Source organism: Callorhinchus milii, unplaced genomic scaffold (genome assembly GCF_018977255.1).
Source record: "Callorhinchus milii isolate IMCB2004 unplaced genomic scaffold, IMCB_Cmil_1.0 Scaffold690, whole genome shotgun sequence".
Classification (NCBI taxonomy): Eukaryota; Metazoa; Chordata; class Chondrichthyes; order Chimaeriformes; family Callorhinchidae; genus Callorhinchus; species Callorhinchus milii.
Window position 1 is genome coordinate 20,132 of NW_024705431.1, and position 20,010 is coordinate 40,141.

The 20,010-nt window shown below is 46.4% G+C and overlaps 1 protein-coding gene across 1 annotated transcript; it reads right to left on the minus strand.

Annotated features, from left to right (window-relative positions):
- Positions 1 to 1,184: 1,184 nt before the first annotated feature.
- On the minus strand, positions 1,185 to 13,597 carry LOC121852288 (intelectin-1b-like). The gene is given in 9 exon segments (XM_042346385.1): positions 1,185 to 1,337; positions 6,519 to 6,625; positions 8,197 to 8,320; positions 8,914 to 8,933; positions 8,936 to 9,046; positions 9,049 to 9,070; positions 11,861 to 12,094; positions 13,037 to 13,170; positions 13,546 to 13,597. Coding segments are annotated over 9 exon segments (957 nt in total).
- Positions 13,598 to 20,010: the final 6,413 nt, after the last annotated feature.

A 20,010-nucleotide genomic window follows, 5' to 3' on the forward strand; every position in this document is an offset into this window, starting at 1 on the left:
GGCTAACTAACCACGAGGTCAATTTCCAAGGCTTGTAAGGCCTATTTACCTGGAGAGGATTAGTTAGACTCTTTGGAGGCAGAGTAGCACCTCCTCAATCTAACCACAGGAGGACGTCTGCTGCCTCTCTCTCTAGGCAAGTGGCTCTTCACTGCAAGGCCCACACGGAGCCAACCAGTGGCCCCTGGTGACCTTTAGTCTGTGGCTCCTGAAAACACCCCCCCCCATCATCATGATCGTGCTGCTGTCAAACCCCCAATGGTTTCAAATGTGTGGCGGCACGCTCACACTGACGATGTCTTAACAGCGAGAGTGACACCCCCCCCCCTCCTGAAAATTCGTGACGAGCACTGACCTTAAGGGATTCACAGATACTGGGCTAAGGCCAGGAATAAGTTGACCAATGCTGTACGGGGCATACTATTTAGGCATTCAAATATGTAGACATGGAAAATTAATTGAAGAAATAGTGCAGCATGTATAATGTAACGAATATATCAGTTGGACTGTAACGTGAGATAAAGTGTTACTTGAGATATTAGGGTATTGTAGGAATATGCAAGGATCTCTGCTCTTTAGTCCAACATGTGAATATAGAGTACTACATGTGAATATATAGTATAACAAGTGAATGTAGAGTAACTGTAGGATTAATTTGTTTTTGTTTATAATAGCGCCCTCCTTTCACGTCACATCTCATCTCAACACATTCGACAGGGCTGCACCAGTAGCAGCTGGCCCTGTTGGCACTAAGTGACCCGGAACCTGGCCTGCAAACGGGCATTAGTCTGCCAGTTTGGGGCCGATTGCTTACGTTTAATCCCAATGGAGTAAGTTGAAGATTAGTTTCATGATTAGAAAATGTGGATCTTAAAACTGGCACCCAATGGCCTAGTCTTGTGAATGACGATGTAAGGGGATCTGGAACGTCCACTTCGAAGCTGATGGCGCATATGATGATTCTAATAATTATCTCACCCTCAGTATTAATCAGATTCTGTCAGTAATGGATAAATATCGTTGGGTCATGCGATTGTTGGCCGTATGAAATTGAGTCGTAAGCAGCATTCGGCCCGCCAGTCAGGGAGGTCCCCTGCTCCTACCCTAGCACTAACCTTATGTCTGTCAATTTTTTATAAATAAATTCACTTTAGTTGCTCACGGGGCGCTTTTCACGTGGCAGATTAACGGTAGTAGATGAGGACGGCGGATTCCAGCAGCTTCTTTGATGCGCTCCATTGCACACTTGTCCCGTAGCCGTTCCAGTCGAAGGCACCAAAGTCACCGCACTGCCTCGGAGCTTCCTCAGGCACGTAGCCGCCACCGCCTACACAGAACTGCACACACAGATATTGCCATTTACTTGAGTGGGCATGTGCTTGGGCATCAAATGGGCTAGAGCGGAGAAAGGCTAATGTGGATCAAGATGTGGAGCTGACTGGACTTGCCGATGACTGGCACCGGTGGAATCAAGACCGGCCTCTGTGTGTGGAGGAGGCCCATGAGGGATGCTACTGGGCAGTTGGAAACAAGTCGCTCTCCAACAACAATGAAGGCGTGATGCGAAAGAGAAACGAGCAAATCATCGGTGGGGAGGGCAGGTGGTAAATATTATCAGTCGTCTATCTCGGTCGATTTGCCCATAATATCTGTGTCCGTTGTTTTCCTTGCACTTTCTGTTTATAGGTGGCGTTGCGTCGCCAATTTGGAAGGGTTTAGCCAGAGATCAATCGATTTTGGGGCGTTTGGGTCGATTCGATTTTGGTAATTTGCTAGCATGGAGCAGTAACCTGAACGGAGTTGAGCCAGTTTTGTGCGAATTGCCCGGGTCAGGGATTTTTAGTCGTCCGATATGGGTGGGGCAAACCCCCTAGCACGACATTGGGGGCTTGTAGGCGTTCAGGCAGTGCATGGTGGCAGCGGTGTACAAGTGGTTCAAAATTGATTTGGTGGTGCTATTTGGTGGAAGAGCATTAAAGTAGATTGCACGTTGGCAGAGCTGAAGGAAAGCAAGGTGGATTTCATTTTCCTAGCAGGTGCAGGGGCTTTGAGTAGCTTTGTGCAGATGTAATAACAGCCATAGAGGTTCACGTGGGGATTGGCTTGCCGGTCCTGCTTGTAGCCAATAAGGGTTGAGATAGGGACCATGGCCCATGCATCATCACGACAGGTCATCAGGAGTGATTGGCCCAGCCATTCGGGGTCCAGCTAATGGGGAGCCGGATGAGGGGCGTGGTCTCGGGATTGACAGGGAACCATCGAGAATGGTCAAAGCTGTCGATGAACGATTGGCTGGGGGAACCACGTGACGAAGGTATTAAGAGCGAGTGAGAGAGAACGATCGAGAGCAGACTGAAACTAACAGGAGCAGGGTCACGCGCGGACGGGGGCTGGGGTTACCACGTGCGCGGTGAGGACTCAGTGCGTAGTCTGTCCTCTCTCCGTTGTCTGCCAGCAACGGAGAGTGAGTGAGCAAGTGTATTGAAAGTGGAAATAAAGGACTGATTCCGAAGCCGTCTCCGGGAGGATTATTACACAAGGATGCGTCGTCGAGTGGCACGAAGCCAGATATTGATCGGTGAGAAGCTTGCAGTGTTCTTGAATCAGAAGAAATTTGGTTTCTTGTTGGAGATGGTCAATGGGCGCCATGATGTGGCATCCTGTGGTTACGCGAAGTGCTTGGTTTTGGGCGGGTTGGAGTATTGCTAACCTCTTCTTGGTTCTTTCGGTAAAGTCACGTAGAAGGGAAGTAATAAAACAATAAAATAAAACATAATAAAATAATTCTCACGACGTTTCGGCCACAACACAAGTAGCCGTCCTCAGGTGAAGACAGGTCTGTCGAGGCGACAGCGTCTAAAAGAAAACACCACCACGCTTGGAGCGTCTATTTAAGCTGGGTTGGAAGGGGGATAACCTGTAGAGGAGAAGTTTGGGCAGCAAATGGGACTGGCATAATTGATGTTGGGACGTCCAATGGATTTGTAGGTTAGGAGTAAGTCTCCTTTTGTTGACCCCAAGATGTGCCGGCTAAAGCGCGTAAGATTTTATTTCATTTGTTAATTTTTGCAGGGACGTTTCTGCCGTGTTGAGTGAAGCTGAACATGGTGTCAAAAGTTACACCTAGAGTTTTGGGCGTTTTTGCTAGTGGGAGGGCATTGGTTGTTTATTATGACGTTGGGATGTAAGTTGGCTTGATGCGGATCAGGTGTGAAAGGGTGACTGTTGATTTGGATGTTGAGAGTTGAAGTGATCTATTGGCTAGGAAAGTACTGAGCCGTTTTAGATAGGAGTTGATGGAGTTTTCCATTTTGGGTATATTTTGATTAGAAGTGTAAACTGTGATGTCGTCGGTATATCCGACTACTTGTACTCCTTTTGGAGGAGTTGGTAGATCGTGGAGGTAGGTGTTGAACAGCGCTGGGGATATTATGGAACCTTGTGGTACTCCTGCATGAATGTTACGTGAGGAGGATTGAATATCACGAAAGAGAGTGCATGATTGGTGGCCCATTAGATAATTTGTAAGCCAGCAAACAAGGCCTGATGGTAGCGTAGAACCCTGGATAATGTTGATGAGCGTGAGGTGGTTAACGGTGTCGAAAGCTATTGTAAGGTCAAGGATGCGACGATAGTGGGGATGGAGGCTTTTTCTCGTTGAAACCGTTAGCAATTTGGGTGGTTAGGTTGAGAAGAGATGTTGTTGTTGAGTGTGCAGGGCGAAAGCCATGTTGGTGAGATGATGGAGGTAGGTTGGTGGTGATGATTAGAAGGATGAGGGCCTCTAAAATCTTAATTGATGTGCAAAGTAGGGAAATCGGCCTGTAGGACGTTGCTTGATTTAGGTCTTTGCCGGGTTTTGAAAGTGGGATGATTGTCCATGATTTTCAGATGGCCAGAATGAGGTTGCACTGGAGTGAGGCGTTAATGGTGGAGGCGAGAAACTTTATGCCAAGGGGGCCGAGGTGTTTGAGGTGGGTCATAGCTATGCCATCGGGCCAATTGCGGAATAATATGTGGGTTTTTTGATAGCTAGTTTCACCTCTTCAAGGCTAAATTGGGGGGCGTCGTTTAGAGGTAGTTCCTTGATTTGAGCGATTTTTTGACGGGTGGATTTATTGGAAGAGTGTGGGACGACTGATGAAAAAGTTTGTTGAAGTGGTTGGTGATGTTATTGTTGTTTATGTCGGATTTGTTGTTGAAATTGATTGCGCAATTGGGTGGCGGTTTGGAGTGTCCGTCTAAGGCTTTGATGGTCTTCCAAAGTTTTGATGAGTTTTGGCGGTGGTCAAAAGATTCAACAAACTCGTGCCAGCGTTCTGTTTTGGCTTGATTGATTAGCTTTGTGATTTCAATATTGAAGGCTGGGATTTGTAGTGAAGTAGGATTTTTAGTCCTAATAGTGTTTCGTTGGTTTATTAGCGTTGAGGCTTCTTTAGGGAGGCAGGGAAGGTGTTGCTTGTAGCAACCCGCCGGGATGGTGTGCTTGGTGGTAGTTGCGATGATGTTTCTGAAAATCTTTTCAGAGTTATGTGCGGATGTGTGGATATGGTTGATGTTGTCGGCGAATAATGCTTCTGATTCTGAAGTAAAAAGTGGCCAGTTGGCTTTTTTAAACTTGTAATACAAGCGGTTTTTAGGAGTTTGTGAAGGCTTGGCGGCATTGAGGGTCAACACAATAGGTAGGTGGTCGGATCCAAGGGCCGTAAAGACTTGCCAGTCGATTGATGAAAGGAAGTTTCCTGACGCTATTGAGATATCTGGTGAGGATGAAGGGCCAGATGACGGAACTCTGGTTTGCATCTTTTCATTGAGTACCCCATAGGGGGAGCCGTTGAAGATACCTGCAATGAGGTCGCCACGTGCATCTGAAAGGGAAGAGTGCCAAAGTTTGTTGTGGGCGTTGAAATCTCCAATAACAATTGAGTCGTTGTTTGGTAAAAGTCGATTTATATTGAACTGATAGTTGCGAGGGCAAGAACTGGTCGGTGGGATGTAGACGTTGATTATAGTGAGTGGGCCTAGATGGGATTTGATACGGACGCTTAAGACTTCTGTGGTGATATCAGAAGGAGGCATTGGGATTTTATTTCTTCAAATTGAATGCTGTTATGGATGAGGAAAGCTCGACCGCCACCAGCTGTTGGTCGGTCTCGACGGAGGAAAGTGAAATTTTGAAAGTTGGGTGGGCGAGAAGTGGATTTTAATTTTGTTTCTTGGATGGCGGCTATATTAATGGAGTTTTGTTGTAGGAAGGTGCTGAGTTCAAGAGATTTGTTGTTGATGCCGTTGATGTTTAGTTGAAGGATTTTTAGGTCGTTTTTGTTGTGGACGTTTTGTTGTGGTTGAAACGGTGGTTGCAATGGATGAGGTGGTGGTGCTAGTGTGGTTGTGCAAGGTGGAGTTGTTGGAGTGGATGATGTACAACATTTGCAGAACCAGCCGGAATTTGAACTGGCGATGTGGGCTAAAGTAGTGCAGCGTTTGTGGTACCAAGCTTTACAACCGTTGCATTGGATAGAATTTGCATTGACGTTCTTGCCGCAGCCGCCACAAGGGAAAAACGGGCCTGGATTCAATTCGACGTCCCCAGCAATAATGAGAAGCCAGCTCCAGTAAGCCGGGAGGCCTGGGCTGGCTGGCGAAAAACAGGAAAGTGCGAGGGGTGATGATGTTGCCATTTCCAAGTGCTTTCGTAGTACTTGGTCTCTCCACTCCGAACAAGCAGCAACACTGGAGAGACCTGTGTCTGTCTCGTGACTCCTCGCCAGAAAACCTTCAATGCTTAAAGTGCATTCTTTTCTGGCACAAGCGCGACGATGACGTCACATCACATCCAAAACGGTCAATAGATGGCGACGACTTGGGAATAACTTCATCCCGCATTGGAATTAATACGATCTAACGGTGAATGTTTGCGGTGCGTATCATACATGGGAAAACAATTCAAATCACAGTTCATTCGCTATGGGTCTCATGCCTTGTGATTGATATAAATGTCCATGTGCAACCCTTTTTTCATACCACTGCTGGATACAAGCCTCCTCATACCACGTGGGCCGTCGGGATGATTTGACAATATTTTAAGCTGGTCAGTGTGGGTTGGTAAAGGTGGGGAACATAGATGTAGGAGCAATATATGAAAAATAAGAATAGGTTTTACCCTTTCTGGCAAGAAAACACGTGTTTAAGATGTTAACACAGCAAATAAATATATATTGCAACTAATCAAGTCTGCATTAACCACGTGTACTTGTGGTCTTTGAAACTGATTGGTATAGGCCAATCTGTTTAAAAGACAATGCATATATTATCAGAGCATGTTTGTTTGCATGCTCACCACATGTACGTGTGGTTAATACAGACTCGATTCCTTGCAAAAGGTATCTTTCTTATTTTTCATTCTTTGATGTTGGCAAAAAGGTCCCATTATCTAGTGTACACTGTATTTGTATGCACTGGTCTGTGCTGCTTTCGGGTGTAGCAGTGTACTCGATAGCAAGTATTGAAGTACTCACGTGTTCAGTGTTACAGTTGGAGACGACCTTCAACCCAGAGCAGATGGCAAATGGGGCTCTCTCGATGTTAAACACTCTGAATTGCACAAACCCTGTTGCCGTTCCACCTGTGGAAAATTGTCTCATTTATTGAATACATTTATAACGGTCAACTTCAGTTGTCATTAACATTGAAGCAACTGGCATTTCTGGAATGCTCAAATTGGCCACACGGTGAGCTGGGTACGACTTTATTGTCAGCGCCGCTCACTTTTACACAGCTTTAGGATAGTGATTTTTTTTTAAACCTCGCTTTGTTCAAGAGTGGGGTGACTGCAGCCATCGTAAAGAAAACTGTTGGGCACCGTTCCAGTCTCATGAGACTTGGTGAAGAGGCCAACAACGAAGGGCCCTCAATGCAGAAAAGGTTTTCCTGCAATCGTCCACAATGGGTGGGGGGGTCCAATTGGGCAACAGGTAGATCGGGGAATCACAGCGATCAGAGAGGTCAGTTGCAAAGTTGCGATTCGCGGGGAACTTCACCAACAAAGTGCCCTCACTTTCTCCGCCGCATTAGGAATCGTGGGTGCCGTAAAATAACCTTTATTTTAAATTTTACTTGCAAACTACAACCTATTTCCTAATTCGGCACCTAACTAGCGTAGTCAAATATGATTACACTCAGGATATTTTTTGTTTACAATTAAACTCTTTAATGATAAATAAATAAAACCGCGAACAGCCACTGAGCACAGCCGTAGCTCCACCCTTATTTTGACCCAAAATCAAACCTGTCAACCCCTTTTCAGTGCCCCTACCTCATTACAGACCAATTCAGACCTTATTGGTCACCCCGTGCCCTTATTAATCTCAACGTTCATCCTACAAAGTCCCATAGCAAGGGAGAAACAGAAACAAATAGACAAAAAAATGTGCCTGTATTGAAACGGCTGTACGCCTTATGGGCCTAAGAAATAAATTCCCTGTACGAGAATACCGGGTAAACCCGTATGGGTTGACGGCTATGTTGAACGTCCGTAATATGAATGCCTCCACCCCTTTTAACCCACATGTAGCTTGCCTAACACGTAGGCTTTCGCGACCAATATTATTCCTAATTACCATAATTCTCTCTCTATCCATAATAGAGAGGATAGCTACATGGGTAGTGCTGCTTAAAGGCGAATCATCAAGTCATACACTGTTTAACTGCATGCCTATACAGGCTACCATACGTCGATAGTGATTATCTGTGAGCAGACAACAAGTACTGCAATTTCCGTGTACACAAAGAAACGGCAAGATATACGTGCATAATGTGCATGTATAATGTGTGTTGATTACCATATGAATAACCTGACCGGTACTGGATATTCATTGTAATGTATATGCATTCATTAACCACCCCCCTGTGCACCCCTCTGTCATTTGCACCTGATTGGCTTACAACTGACGATATCACATCGACCCCTCTATTTAAGAAGGAAACCGGAGGATTTATCCACAAATCTGGCTGTCACCTGATGATGCCAGTTATAATTACTGGCAAAACATCGTACTCGAATTGTAAATGTTGTGGCTTTATTCTCCAACACACCGGTGTGCTGTACTAGTAACGAATTGGCATGTTTTGTATAACTCTGACAATCTGTTAATCATACCGCATCGCAGATTAAGTACCAGTATAAGCAATACTTACTCAAACAGTTAGGGCAGCTGAAAGAATTGATGACTGCGTCACTTCCATAGTCATAAACAATGGGGTAGGCAGGCCCGTTATTGGTGGGACAGCTTCCGGAATTGTACGTTAACGGGAAGAAATTCTGCCAACAAAAGGAGAACCATCAATCAATATTTACTTAAAACAACAGAACAATGTTGCGCCACTTAAAATGTGTTTTTTCATGTGCATTGATGTGTACGCTCCCATTAAGATCACCCATATCATGTATGGTTTCCTTTTCGTCAAATCACTGCTAGATTAAGGTCTACCTACACAATGTGGGTCATAGGGGTTACTTGGCCATACATCAGCACATTGGTCAAGTGCAGATTGGTGGAGGTAGGGAGCTATATATGGAGGCATAGACATACATAGGAACATACATTGCTCCACTGTCCATTGCTATCCACTAAAGTCCTGAAGGCGCGATAACAACCTGTTCCTACTGGTCAATGGGTATTAATTTCCACCAGAGCTATCTGGGGCTGAGCTCCAGAAAAATATTCATTAAATTAAGCTTGCTGGTCACTCATTCAATCACTATGCAAGCACAACCCTGATTAGCTTCTGAGATCTGACAAGTTCGGTGCCTTCAAGGTGGTTTGGTCAAAGACATATCACATCGCAGTACAATTTTTATATGAAGTTTTCAACCTCATGAATCACAATGACAAGTCAGACAAAGGACTCTACCTTGAAAAAGGAGTAAAGCTTCCTCCAAAGGCACCCAGAAACTTCGACTCCGTGTGGTAGCGGAAGAGCGATGATGTCTTCCACGCAGGCAGAGGAGTCCCATTGGGAACATGCCACACTGCTATGTCATTTGCTCCAGATCGTAATATCCCGGGTTCTGAATAAATTAAACACACAGGCAGCAGAGCTATGATGAACCACTTAACTGAGTGCAACGAGGGGGCAGACACGAGAATTTACTCATTGACATGTGTTGCTTGTTTCAGTTCCTTCACATAGAATAAAATAAAAACATTGACACATATTTCTTATCTATATTAGCAGACTTTACACAATTGTTTGTATGTTTTTCTCCCAAGTATCATTTGGGTTTGGGAGATCCAGAGCACGACACGTTGGACATTTGCGAACTGTATATATATAAATACTGTATATGTATGTTGAATTTCTTTCTCACCGTACATAGTTAACTGCGCTAATCGGAGTCTTCTTCTTCAGAGGTGGGAGAGAAGGGATAGGTCGGAGGGTAACATGAAGGTCATAGTGAATAGACAGTGATTAGGAGAGCAGAGATCAGTGGTGATGAGCGAAGCAGTGCAATAGAAGAACTCCAAAGTGTTGTCATATATATGTGTAGAGTAATAGTGCCGACTGCCGACTGAAAGTGGTAACTGCAGTGTACGACAGTACACATGTCAACAGGCGACAGCATACACGGGGAGAAGACAACTAAGGCAGAGTTCATGGAGGGGTCCGTCTGGAAGCCCTGGGAACCTGCCAGTAGGTTCCAGAAGGGGGCGTGGCCAGGGCGGAGCAAGGCCACTCCGGGAGGATAAAAGAGGGGGCCCTCAGCGAGAGCTCGGGGCTGTTGCTGGAAGCGGATTCCCTCACCACCGTCGTCGCCACCGTCTTCACCAACACTGGACACCGCTAGCTAGACAGCCTGCCAACTGTTCTAGCTAGAGAGTGCTGCCGACGATAAACGGTTCTGTGTGATATATATAGTGTACACCCACGTAGGGTGTGTGTCGTCCCCATTGTGGGTGGAATAAAGAAGGTGCCTCCAATAACTACTGTCTCCAAACTGTGTCACTACATACGGATGGGGTGGGGGGTGGAAGAAGGCATAGATTAAAGGAGCCTCTTAGAGGGAGGAAAACTGTGGAGATTCTAGGGCATATTGAGGTGGAGTTGAAGTTATCTGTGAGAATGAGGGGGTGGGGGAAGAGGGGAAATAGAGGCAAAAAGGCAGTCGATATGGTCGAAGAAGGATGCAGGGGACCTGGTGGGCAATACATTTTAAGGAATGAGATGGAATGAGGACAGGAAAAAGAAGAGGGTTGCAACTCGAAAGAGCAAATGAAAGAGAGGAGGGGAATGAGACCAGAGAGAGGAGATGAAAAGACCAACACCACCACCTTTCTTCCAGCAGTCTGGGGAGAGTGAATAAATAAAGAGCATAAAGAGGAGAGAGCAGCAGGGGTTGCAGTGTTGATGGTAGCAAGTTTTAGTGAAACCAGGGCGTCAAGGTGTGGGGAGAAGAAGGCATCCAGAGTGGCAGCAGTTGTATTACAAACAGAGCGTGAATTCTAGAGACCACGTTTCAAGTGGGGGAGACGGGGGGAGGGGAGTAGGGAGGGGAGAGAAGAGGTTGGTGGGGGGTATGGGGAAAACATTGATGAGATTGTAGGGAATGGATTGATGGCGATGGGAGGCAGAGGAATAAAAGGGATGACACGATGGATGGGAGTGAGTGAAGATAAGAATGGGAGCGGGGTGGGAGTGAGAGAGGTAGGGTCAGGGGACTACTATGTGTAGTTTGCAGTGAAGGTACCCAGGTAGGGGGGAGGAGCATGGCGTGTGGCCTCTGCCGCCACGGCAGCCCTGACAACGGTGCCTCTGACGTTGGCCATTTAAGAGACCAAGTTTGCGACGCACTGAGCCAATAACTCATTGTGGGCCCCAGATGAGTGGGTGAGAATGCATTGTAGATTAGAGAATTCACAATCTCTTATACCTATCTTCTTGAAAACAAGGAAATCAAGAGGCGTTGCCAAAATCGCAGAAAATAATTTGCCCCACCACGTGAGTGTATTTGTGTCTGCGTGAGAGTCTCTGTATTTATATGCAAGTCTCTGTGTGCGTCTCCCTGTGTCTGCGTCTCCGTGTCTGTGTGTGAGTACCTGGTGCAGTGTGTGAACATAGCCACTTGGGACACAAATGCGGCCGGAGTGGTGCTGGTCACCCATCCCTCTCGTGTGCCGTGCCGGCATTCATAGGTCCTCACTAACAACTGTTTCCCCAAAAGTATGTTAAGGCTGGATGTGGGTCTTTGTGTGAATGTATTCTCCTACGTCAGCAGTCCTCCTGCTGTGTTTGTTTCACACCTGATGACGGTTGCTTGTGTTGCGATCGAAACGTGTGTGATCTATTATTTTTTGCTATCTACGTGACTTTAACGAAAGAACGAAAGAGTATGGATTCCTGCAGTCACGAAAGCTTTAAATCAAGATTTAATGTATTCGTTACTGTGTGTGTCTGTAAGTGTTTCTGTGTTTGTGTCTCCGTGTCTGTGTGTCTCAGTAGCTGTCTCCATGTCTGTGTTGTCTCTGTGTCTGTGTGCAAGCTGCACTTTAATACTATCACAAAGTGAGCTGCACTCTTAACACCTTTATACAAAGGTAGGCACCACTGATGCACACCGTTGTTGTTGTTTACATGACTGCTTTAATGTGTTGAATCATCCTTTCTTGGTACAAATTTGTACTTTTGCCTGCTCTGACTTAGAAATCACCAGCCATCAGTTTTTTCACGCACTATTCCACTAGGTATGGGTCACAGAAAACGATCTGGCTGCCTCAGGAAGGTTGTGAGTTGGGGAAATTTTATAACCCCTGCTCTAGTGTGTGGGTCCAAGTGGGGAGGTGCAATTGCATTGCAGGCAAACCTTGTAGTCGTCATCAGTGGCCGACTCGGGCACACCAAACGTGTTGAGGTTGGCCCAGTTTTTATCCCCGTCTACGAATAGAGCTGACGAGTTGCTGCCCTGCTGGCTGGTCCAGCGGTCTCCCGTGGCGCACTTGGCCGCGATGTTGTTCTCGTGGACGCTGGCTACCAGGGTCCAGCCTCCTCCGTTGGTGTTCATGTCGCAGAACGCCTGGTAGGACTGCCCGCTCTTCGTCTGCAGCAAGTATAGCCCATCTTTCGTGAGCAAAGGGAACAGATTCAACAAATGGGTTATGTGTGCATTTGGACCAAATGTGGGTTTCTCAGTGCACTTTCTTTCCATTAACAGAGCACTCGTGATACCCAATCCAATTATCAAACCAATTATGTAGGTAAATGTGTATTTTGGTACAGTGTGCAGTGCTATGAGGTTGAGAGCGGGGCCTACTGCAGGTGGCATGGGCCAATCAGTTGCTCGGAATTGGTGGCTGGGTCACTGGGTGAAAGGGGGTGCATCACGTGGTAGAAATCGAGGGCATGGTTTTGTGGCATCACAGCCATGAACAGACCCCACCTACATCCCAGATGAGGGGTCCGGGATCCAAGGGAGGGTTGAGGAGGTAGGGGACGAGCGGCAGGAAGTGGGGGGACGTGACAGTTGGTGGTTGGACAATGGGCGTGGGTGGTGAGGCTTGACCAGGAGTCGGCAACCGTTCAAAGTATGAGGATAGATTTTTTTTTTGTCTTTGACCAAAATATTTCGAGAGCCGCATCGCACCCAGAGCGACTTTTACACAACCACAGCAGGTATACAGCAAATGACAAATTATGACTATAAATAAGCTATGAATACTACAACTTTTTTTATTTTACCAAGTAAGGCCCACTGAGCTCTACAAGCAGTCCTCGACTAACGAATGCCCGACTTACGAACACCCGTACTTACTAACCAGCTTCCATGAAGTGAAAAAAAAAATTTCCTTGACATGCAAACTCGCAATTGCAAACTATTTTGTTCAGAGAAGCGAGATGCGGGGAGATGGGGGCAGCCAAAGATGCCGCAGGTTGCCGACCCCTGGGCTTAAAGGTTGGAGTCGGATCCCCGATATCGGTGTGTCAGCTTAGTTAGGGGTAGATCTCAATTGAAGTATAAGACAGCATTGTGTAAGCATCTAGCCTCACCTCTCTCTGTTTTTGTCTTCTGTTTGATTTCAAGGCATGAGTGTGGCAGCTCCTCGGACCATTTCTTTTGTGAAATCTCACTGCAATCCTCTGCTGAGAAGCACACTGCTGTCCTCACAACAACGGCACCTGGAAGCACAAGGCATCAGTATCACCCAGATTCAAAGCCCACAAGCAAAGCACATCATGATTCTGTTGGCGATCCCCAGTCGGTGGTAGGCCTATCACATTTTATTGGTGGTAGACAGTCACCGCATATAACGATTACTGTTTATATCTGATTAATCTTAACGGTTGAACAAATTGAACTTCATTCAACTTTGTTGTCCTTCCCCCACACCTCTCATTAGCACGGTTGCCTATGTATGGTGCGAAAGAAGTTTAACATACATATACATGTTACTGCATAAGAGGGTAAAACTAAATATACAAACATGCAAAATATGTACTTGCGCACTGTATCGATTGCATCAATTTCGTGAACTTCAATAAAAAGGAACTCACATAAAAGTGCCGTAGAAATGCTCAGAAATGGCAACAATTTGAACAGCCCCATGGATAAGCAGAGAAACCACGCAACTCTCTATAACTCTACAGCGATCAATACAATTGTATTGTAAATACAATACATACAAACCGCTGCAGGTAACAAAACCCCCAATGCAACTTTGCGAAGATTTACTTGAGCACTAGAGTGCGAACAGAATCGGTTATTAGTATAAGACACCAGCCTTGCAGACTGCAGCAGGAGTTGTCAGCTCTGTGAGCATTGGGCAGACATTTATAGTTTAATGCCTGCTTACAGCAACCAATCAGGAAAGTGTATTGTGGCAGGAAATAGGTGATATGCAAATATGTTCAGGGACAGGGAAGTTAAATATCCCATAGTACTCATAACAATGTCCTCATCTACAAAAAATGATATTATGCAAATCCACCATTCACAACTGCGTCCCCCTCCCCCCTAGCTATAGGAATATAAATGTGGTGAACTTAGGACCTCGCACAAATGCTCAGAAACGGAGACAATTTTAACAGTCTCACGGTTAAGCAGCGAAACCACGCAACTCTCTATAACTTGACAGCGACAAGAGGAGCCAGTGAATACAAACCACTGTTTGGAACACATCTCCTAACACAACTTGCAAATAGTTGCTGTGTGTGAGCACTAGAGTGAGAACAGAATTGGTGATTAGTTTAAGACACCAGCCTTGCAGATTACATCAGGAGTTGTCAGTTCTGTGAGCGTTTGGCAGAGATTAATACAGTTTAAAACCTACCTTTAGCAACGAATCAGGAAAGTGTATTCTGTGACAGGAAATAGGAGATATGGAAATATGTTCAGGGACAGGGAAGTTAAATACCCCAAACTACTCTTAACAATGTCCTTATCTACAAAGAATAACGAGATGAATGTAAAAACACACAAATCTGGCATCTATATTATGCAAATCCACAATTCACAATAGCTAATGCATACTATGCGTATCCCCGTCCTAGCTACAGGGTTATAAATGTAGTGAACTTTAATTAAAAAAGGACCCACAAAAATGCTCAGAAAAGGTGACAATTGAAGATCAAACATGGATAAGCGGTGAAACCACTCAACTCTCTATAACTCTAAACTGCCCAGAGAATCTCATAAATACAAACCACTGCTGGGAACAAAACTCCCAACACAACTTGCGAACCCCCTGAAGGACCATAACCTTATTGTGGTGGTGGTGGGGTTTGCGTATTCCAATAACCCTCGGCTATGTCTGCCTGGAGTTTTGTACTCCTGGTAGGGTCTCTCTTCGCGAACAGGTCAGCGTGAAGGTTCCAGACAAATACCGGTCCAAACAAAAGCTCCTTATGAATCTGTAGTGTAATAGCGCCGGCTGGTGGACAACAGCAGCAACTGTGGTGGACAGATAATACACACGCCGGTGATATGTGTTGGCAGAGGGGTGGAACTAGGGCAAGGGTCACGGAGGACTCCATCTGGAGGCCCTGGAACCTGCTAGCGGGTTCGAGAAGGGAGGCGCGGTCAGGGCGGAGCCAGGCCGTGTTGGTAATATAAAAGGAGCCGAGAGCCAGAGCTTGAGGTTGCCGGTTCTGGGAGTGGACTCGCCTCTTCGTTGCTGTCGTCTCGTTGTCGTCGTCCCTAGACGTCTCCGCTAGATATTGCGCTATGAAGGAGAATAGTTCCTTCCCTTAGAATGGTACAATATACAAACTAGAGGAATGTACCCCAATGGGTTCTCCCTTATTGCCAGTGGTAGCGAATGTTTTCATGGAGAAATTTGAGACAGATGCCATCCAGACATCCACCCTACGTCCTTCCTTGTGGAAGAGATACGTAGATGACACGTTCATCATCTGGCCACATGGCCAGCCAGCACTAAACCAATTCTTCAACCACATCAATTCCATACACCCGGCCATCAAATTCATCATGGAAGTGGAAAAGGGTAGCAAGTTACCATTTCTGGATGTTTTGATCGTGAAGAGGCCTGATGGCTCGTGACCCTGTCTACAGGAAAGCCACCCACACGGATGCCTATCCAAAGGCTGAATCCCACCACCATCCAGCCCAGAAGAATTCCCTCTTCAAAACACTACACCATAGGGCCCGTTGCATCTCCGGCCAGCACCACCTAGCCAGCGAGCTGGAGCACGTACACCAAGCCCTCAGGATGAATGGATATTCCGACTGCACAATCCGCAAAACTGTCTCCCCAGCCAAGGGAGAAACCATCTGAGGACCCAATAAAAACCATCACCTTGCTGTACATAGCAGGGGTTGCCAAAAATATTTCCAAAATCTTAACAAACAAAAGATCCAGGTTCGTTTAAACACAGTACTACAAATCCGTGATTTGATCCCATCTGTAAAGGATGTGATTCCTGACATGCAATACCCTGGTGTCTACAAGCTAAGCTGTGGCTGCGGCAGCAGTTACATTGGGGAAATGAAACGACATATCTCGGACCATGTTCGTGAAAGCAAGGCAGATCTGAAACACGATAGGACCAATACCTCTGCCGTTGCTGATCATTGTTTTACACGCTGTGGGCTGACACAAAATAGATTTTTCCAAGACGAAGGTACTCTGCAAACCCACCGACTATCATCAGAGATTTGTTCATAAAGCCATTCAGATATATAAACACAGACAAAACTTCAACCGAGAGGATGGGTACAAACTGAGAAATCATTGGAAGGACGTTATTAACCAGGTTAAGTCTTAACTGACTGTGATGTTTCCATCCTAACTGCCGATGTCAGCTGTTATTTCCGACTCTCTGAGTACATCACCAGTTTAAATGTCTTTACATTTGTAATAAAGCTCGTTGAGGCGACTTCTGGAATTCGTCTTTTATTCAACTTATCTTACAGTTACTTCACGCTGCTGATAGGCAGCGTGAGAGGGACAGATATAGAGAGAGAGACGCACTGCCACATGGCAGCTCGGAGCCCCGCTCCCGCGTGGCCTCCCCCCCCTGTTCGTTCCCGTTCTGACCCCGTGTCGTTCGTCTCCACCCCTATTTAATACCCGGGTCATGTGGTACGGTTCCACCAATCCTCGTTAGCCTGCATGGAAACTTCCAGGCTCCCTCGTCAGCTCCCGGGACCACGCCCCTGACTCATCTCCCCATTGGCTGTGGCTAAAGCCAGCAGAACCAATCCTTATAGCTGTCACCTTTCCATCACGTCAGGGCCATGCCCCCAGGCTTCCCCCATTGGCTGTAAACCAGGACCGGCAGAGCCAATCACCATGACGAGTTGTGATACGTCAGTGAGCCGGATATATCCTCATATTACACATTCACGGGCTAAGTGTCTCACTAACACTGCTACTGTTGCCCCTTTCCCTCGATGTGGCGGGAGCTCTCGTGTTTTAACAGACTATAACTGGCTGTGATGTTTCTGTGTATGTGTCTCTCTCTGTGTTTGTGTCTCTATGTGTATCTCTCTCTTTGTTTAACACGTAGGCTTTCGCAACCAATATTATTCATAATCAACGTTTTTGTGTGTGTGTGTGTGTCTGTCTATCTCTGTCTGTGTGTCTCTCTATATGTGTGTGTCTCTCTCTGTGTGGGGGTTGTCTCCCTGTGTGTGTCTCTCTCACTCTCTGTGTCTCTCTGTGTGTGTGTCTTTCTCTATGTGCTTGTCTCTCTATCTGTGTGTCTCTCTGTGGTTGTCTCTTTGTGTGTGTCTCTCTCTGTATGTGTCTCTGTGTGTTTCTCTCTATCTGTCTCTGTGTGTGTCTCTGTATGTGTCTCTCTCTGTGTGGGTCTCTCTCTCTCTCAGTGTGTGTGTCTCTCTCTCTCTGTGTCTCTCTAGGTTGTGTGTCTCTCTCTCTGTGTCTCTCTGTGTGTGTATGTGTGTCTCTCTCTCTGTGTCTCTCTGTGTGTGTCTCTTTATGTGTGTCTCTCTCTCCGTGGTTGTCTCTCTGTGTGTGTCTCTGTGTATGTTTTTATGCGTGTCTCTCTCTATGTGGATGTCTCTCTCTGTTTGTGGGTTGTCCCTCTGTGTCTCTCTCTCTGTGTGTGTCTCTTTATGTGTGTCTCTCTGTGTGTGTCTCTCTCTCCATGGGTATCTCTCTCGTTGACATGCTGGTCTCTCCTCGTAGTTGCCCTTGCGGGTTTTTTCTTCTTGTTGCCCGGTTCTCTGACATTGATATGCTAATCTTGTCATTAGCACAGCCCCTGGTAGCTGGAGCCGTCTCACATTGACATGCTAATCTTTTATATTTACGTACAAATTCCATCTCTAGCTCCGCCCACTTACCCTTGTGTTGAGCCCACCTAAAGCCTATATAACCTCTTGTTGCAGCAGCTCTTTCTCCTGCATCAGCAGTTCTCCTACTGTGTTTGTCTCACCTGATGACGGTTGCTTGTGTTGCGATCGAAACGTCATGATCTATTAATTTTCTATCTTCGTGACTTTACAGAAAGAACCAAAGAGTAGGCTAGTAGTTGGCTATTTCAGTCAGCACTGTCAGTGTTAGACAGCTAGCGTTGTGTACAGGCTAGGCTAAGCTCCTGTGGAGAGTGTGCGGATGAGATCGTGATAGTTGTTAATAAAGAGAGTGCTTCCTAGAAACTCTGAATCGTTGACACTACAAATGCGTAAAGACAGTGCATGTGTAAAGACAGTCCATGGACTAGCAGCCATGAGCGGTAATAACGGGCGTAATGACAAAAATAGAAGGCTAGTGGTCACAAGCGGTAAGAACAGGCTAGGTGACAGAGAAGGGAAGGATCTGGAATCTCCAGGAGAGTTCGAGAAGGGCGTGGCCAGGGCGGAGCAATGGCTACGCCAGGGATAATAAGTATAACCCGTAAAAACAAAGTTTTTTACTATAAATCCTTTATATGCGTGGCGGCTAGAGTCCTCTCGTCCTCTGGCTTGAGATGGCTGCCACCTATGGGTCAGATGATCGTCTGCCAGTATTAAGCAATTGGTAATTAATTGTCTCGCACAACGAGTCTGTGTGCAAAATGTCAGCTCGATTGGATCACGGAAAGTGGGTTAAAAACGACCGAAAGATTTGCACGGTCGTAAGCAAGCAAGCACGCAAGCACGCAAGCAAGCAAGCGAACTTAATATAAAGGATTTAAAAAGGGCTGAGGAGCGAGGTTTCGGGGCTGCTGTGGAATCGGGGTCGTTGCAGTCCGAGAATGCTGTCTTTGCATCGCCGCTGTCTTCGCATCGTCGATGTCTTCACATCGTCATTGTCTTCGCATCGCCGCTGTCTTTGCATTGTTGCCGTCTTTGCATCGCCGCTGTCTTCGCGCCGTCGTTATCTTAAGTCATCGCTGTGAAGCGACCACATTTTAATAAAAGAAACCCTTTACAGTTCGTGTCATCCGAGAGTCATTACAAATGGTTCTGAAATATAAAAATCAGATAACTTCTCCTGGGCAAGGTATACTGGGACATCCCATGAAGCCAGGCCTGGGGGTGGTGTTGTCCGGCAAAGTGCCTGGTGGCCGGGTGACCACGTAACCCAGATGGCCCCATCCTGAAATTACTATGTGGTGCCGTCCTGTAAGCCCACCATCCGCAGAACAAAGGGTGAGGGCGGGAGCGATACCAGTATGGCATGGAGAGGGATAGTTTCGGATGGACTGGACCTTGGCAATGGACCCTAGCTATTGGAACATGGAATGTCACATCATTGGGGGGAAAGGAACTGAAACTGGTGGAGGAGGTGAAAAGGTATCAACTAGATATAGTCGTTCTCACCTCCACACAGCATTGGCACTGGAACCAAACTTCTCGATCGGGATTGGTCTCTCTATATTCCAGAGTAACCCCTTGTGAGAGGCCCTGGCTGGTGTGGGGATACTCACAAGCCCCTGGCTGGGTGCTGTTCAGTTGGAGTTTGTCCCAGTAGATGAGAGGGTCGCCTCAATGAGACTTCGGGTTTCAGAAAGGAATACTCTGACTGTTGTCTCTGCTTATGCACCAAACAACAGTTCAGAGATGTTGGCCTTCTTGGAAATGGTGGGTGCAGTGCTCGATAAAGTACCACCTACCCGACTCCATAATCTTACTGGGCGACTTCAATGGTTACGTGGGAAAGAATGGAAATACCTGGAGAGGCGTGATTCGAATGCCCCCCCTGATCTGAACCGAACAATTAGATGTTTGTTGGAATTCTGTGCTAGTCACGGAATGTCAATAACAAACACCATGTTCACACACAAGAATGCTCATAAGTGTGCTTGGTACAAATCACCTTGTGCCAAAGGTTGTATCATCAGAACGTAAGGCCGTATGTTTTGGACACTCGGGAGAAGAGAGGGGCAGAGCTGTCAACTGATCACAACCTGGTGGTAAGTTAGATCTGACGCTTGGAGCACCGACCACATAGACGTAGAAGGCCCAAACGAATAGTGGAGGTTTTCTGGGAACATCAGGCGGAAAACCCAGTGTAGAAATATTTAAACCTCCACATCTGGGAAAACGTATGC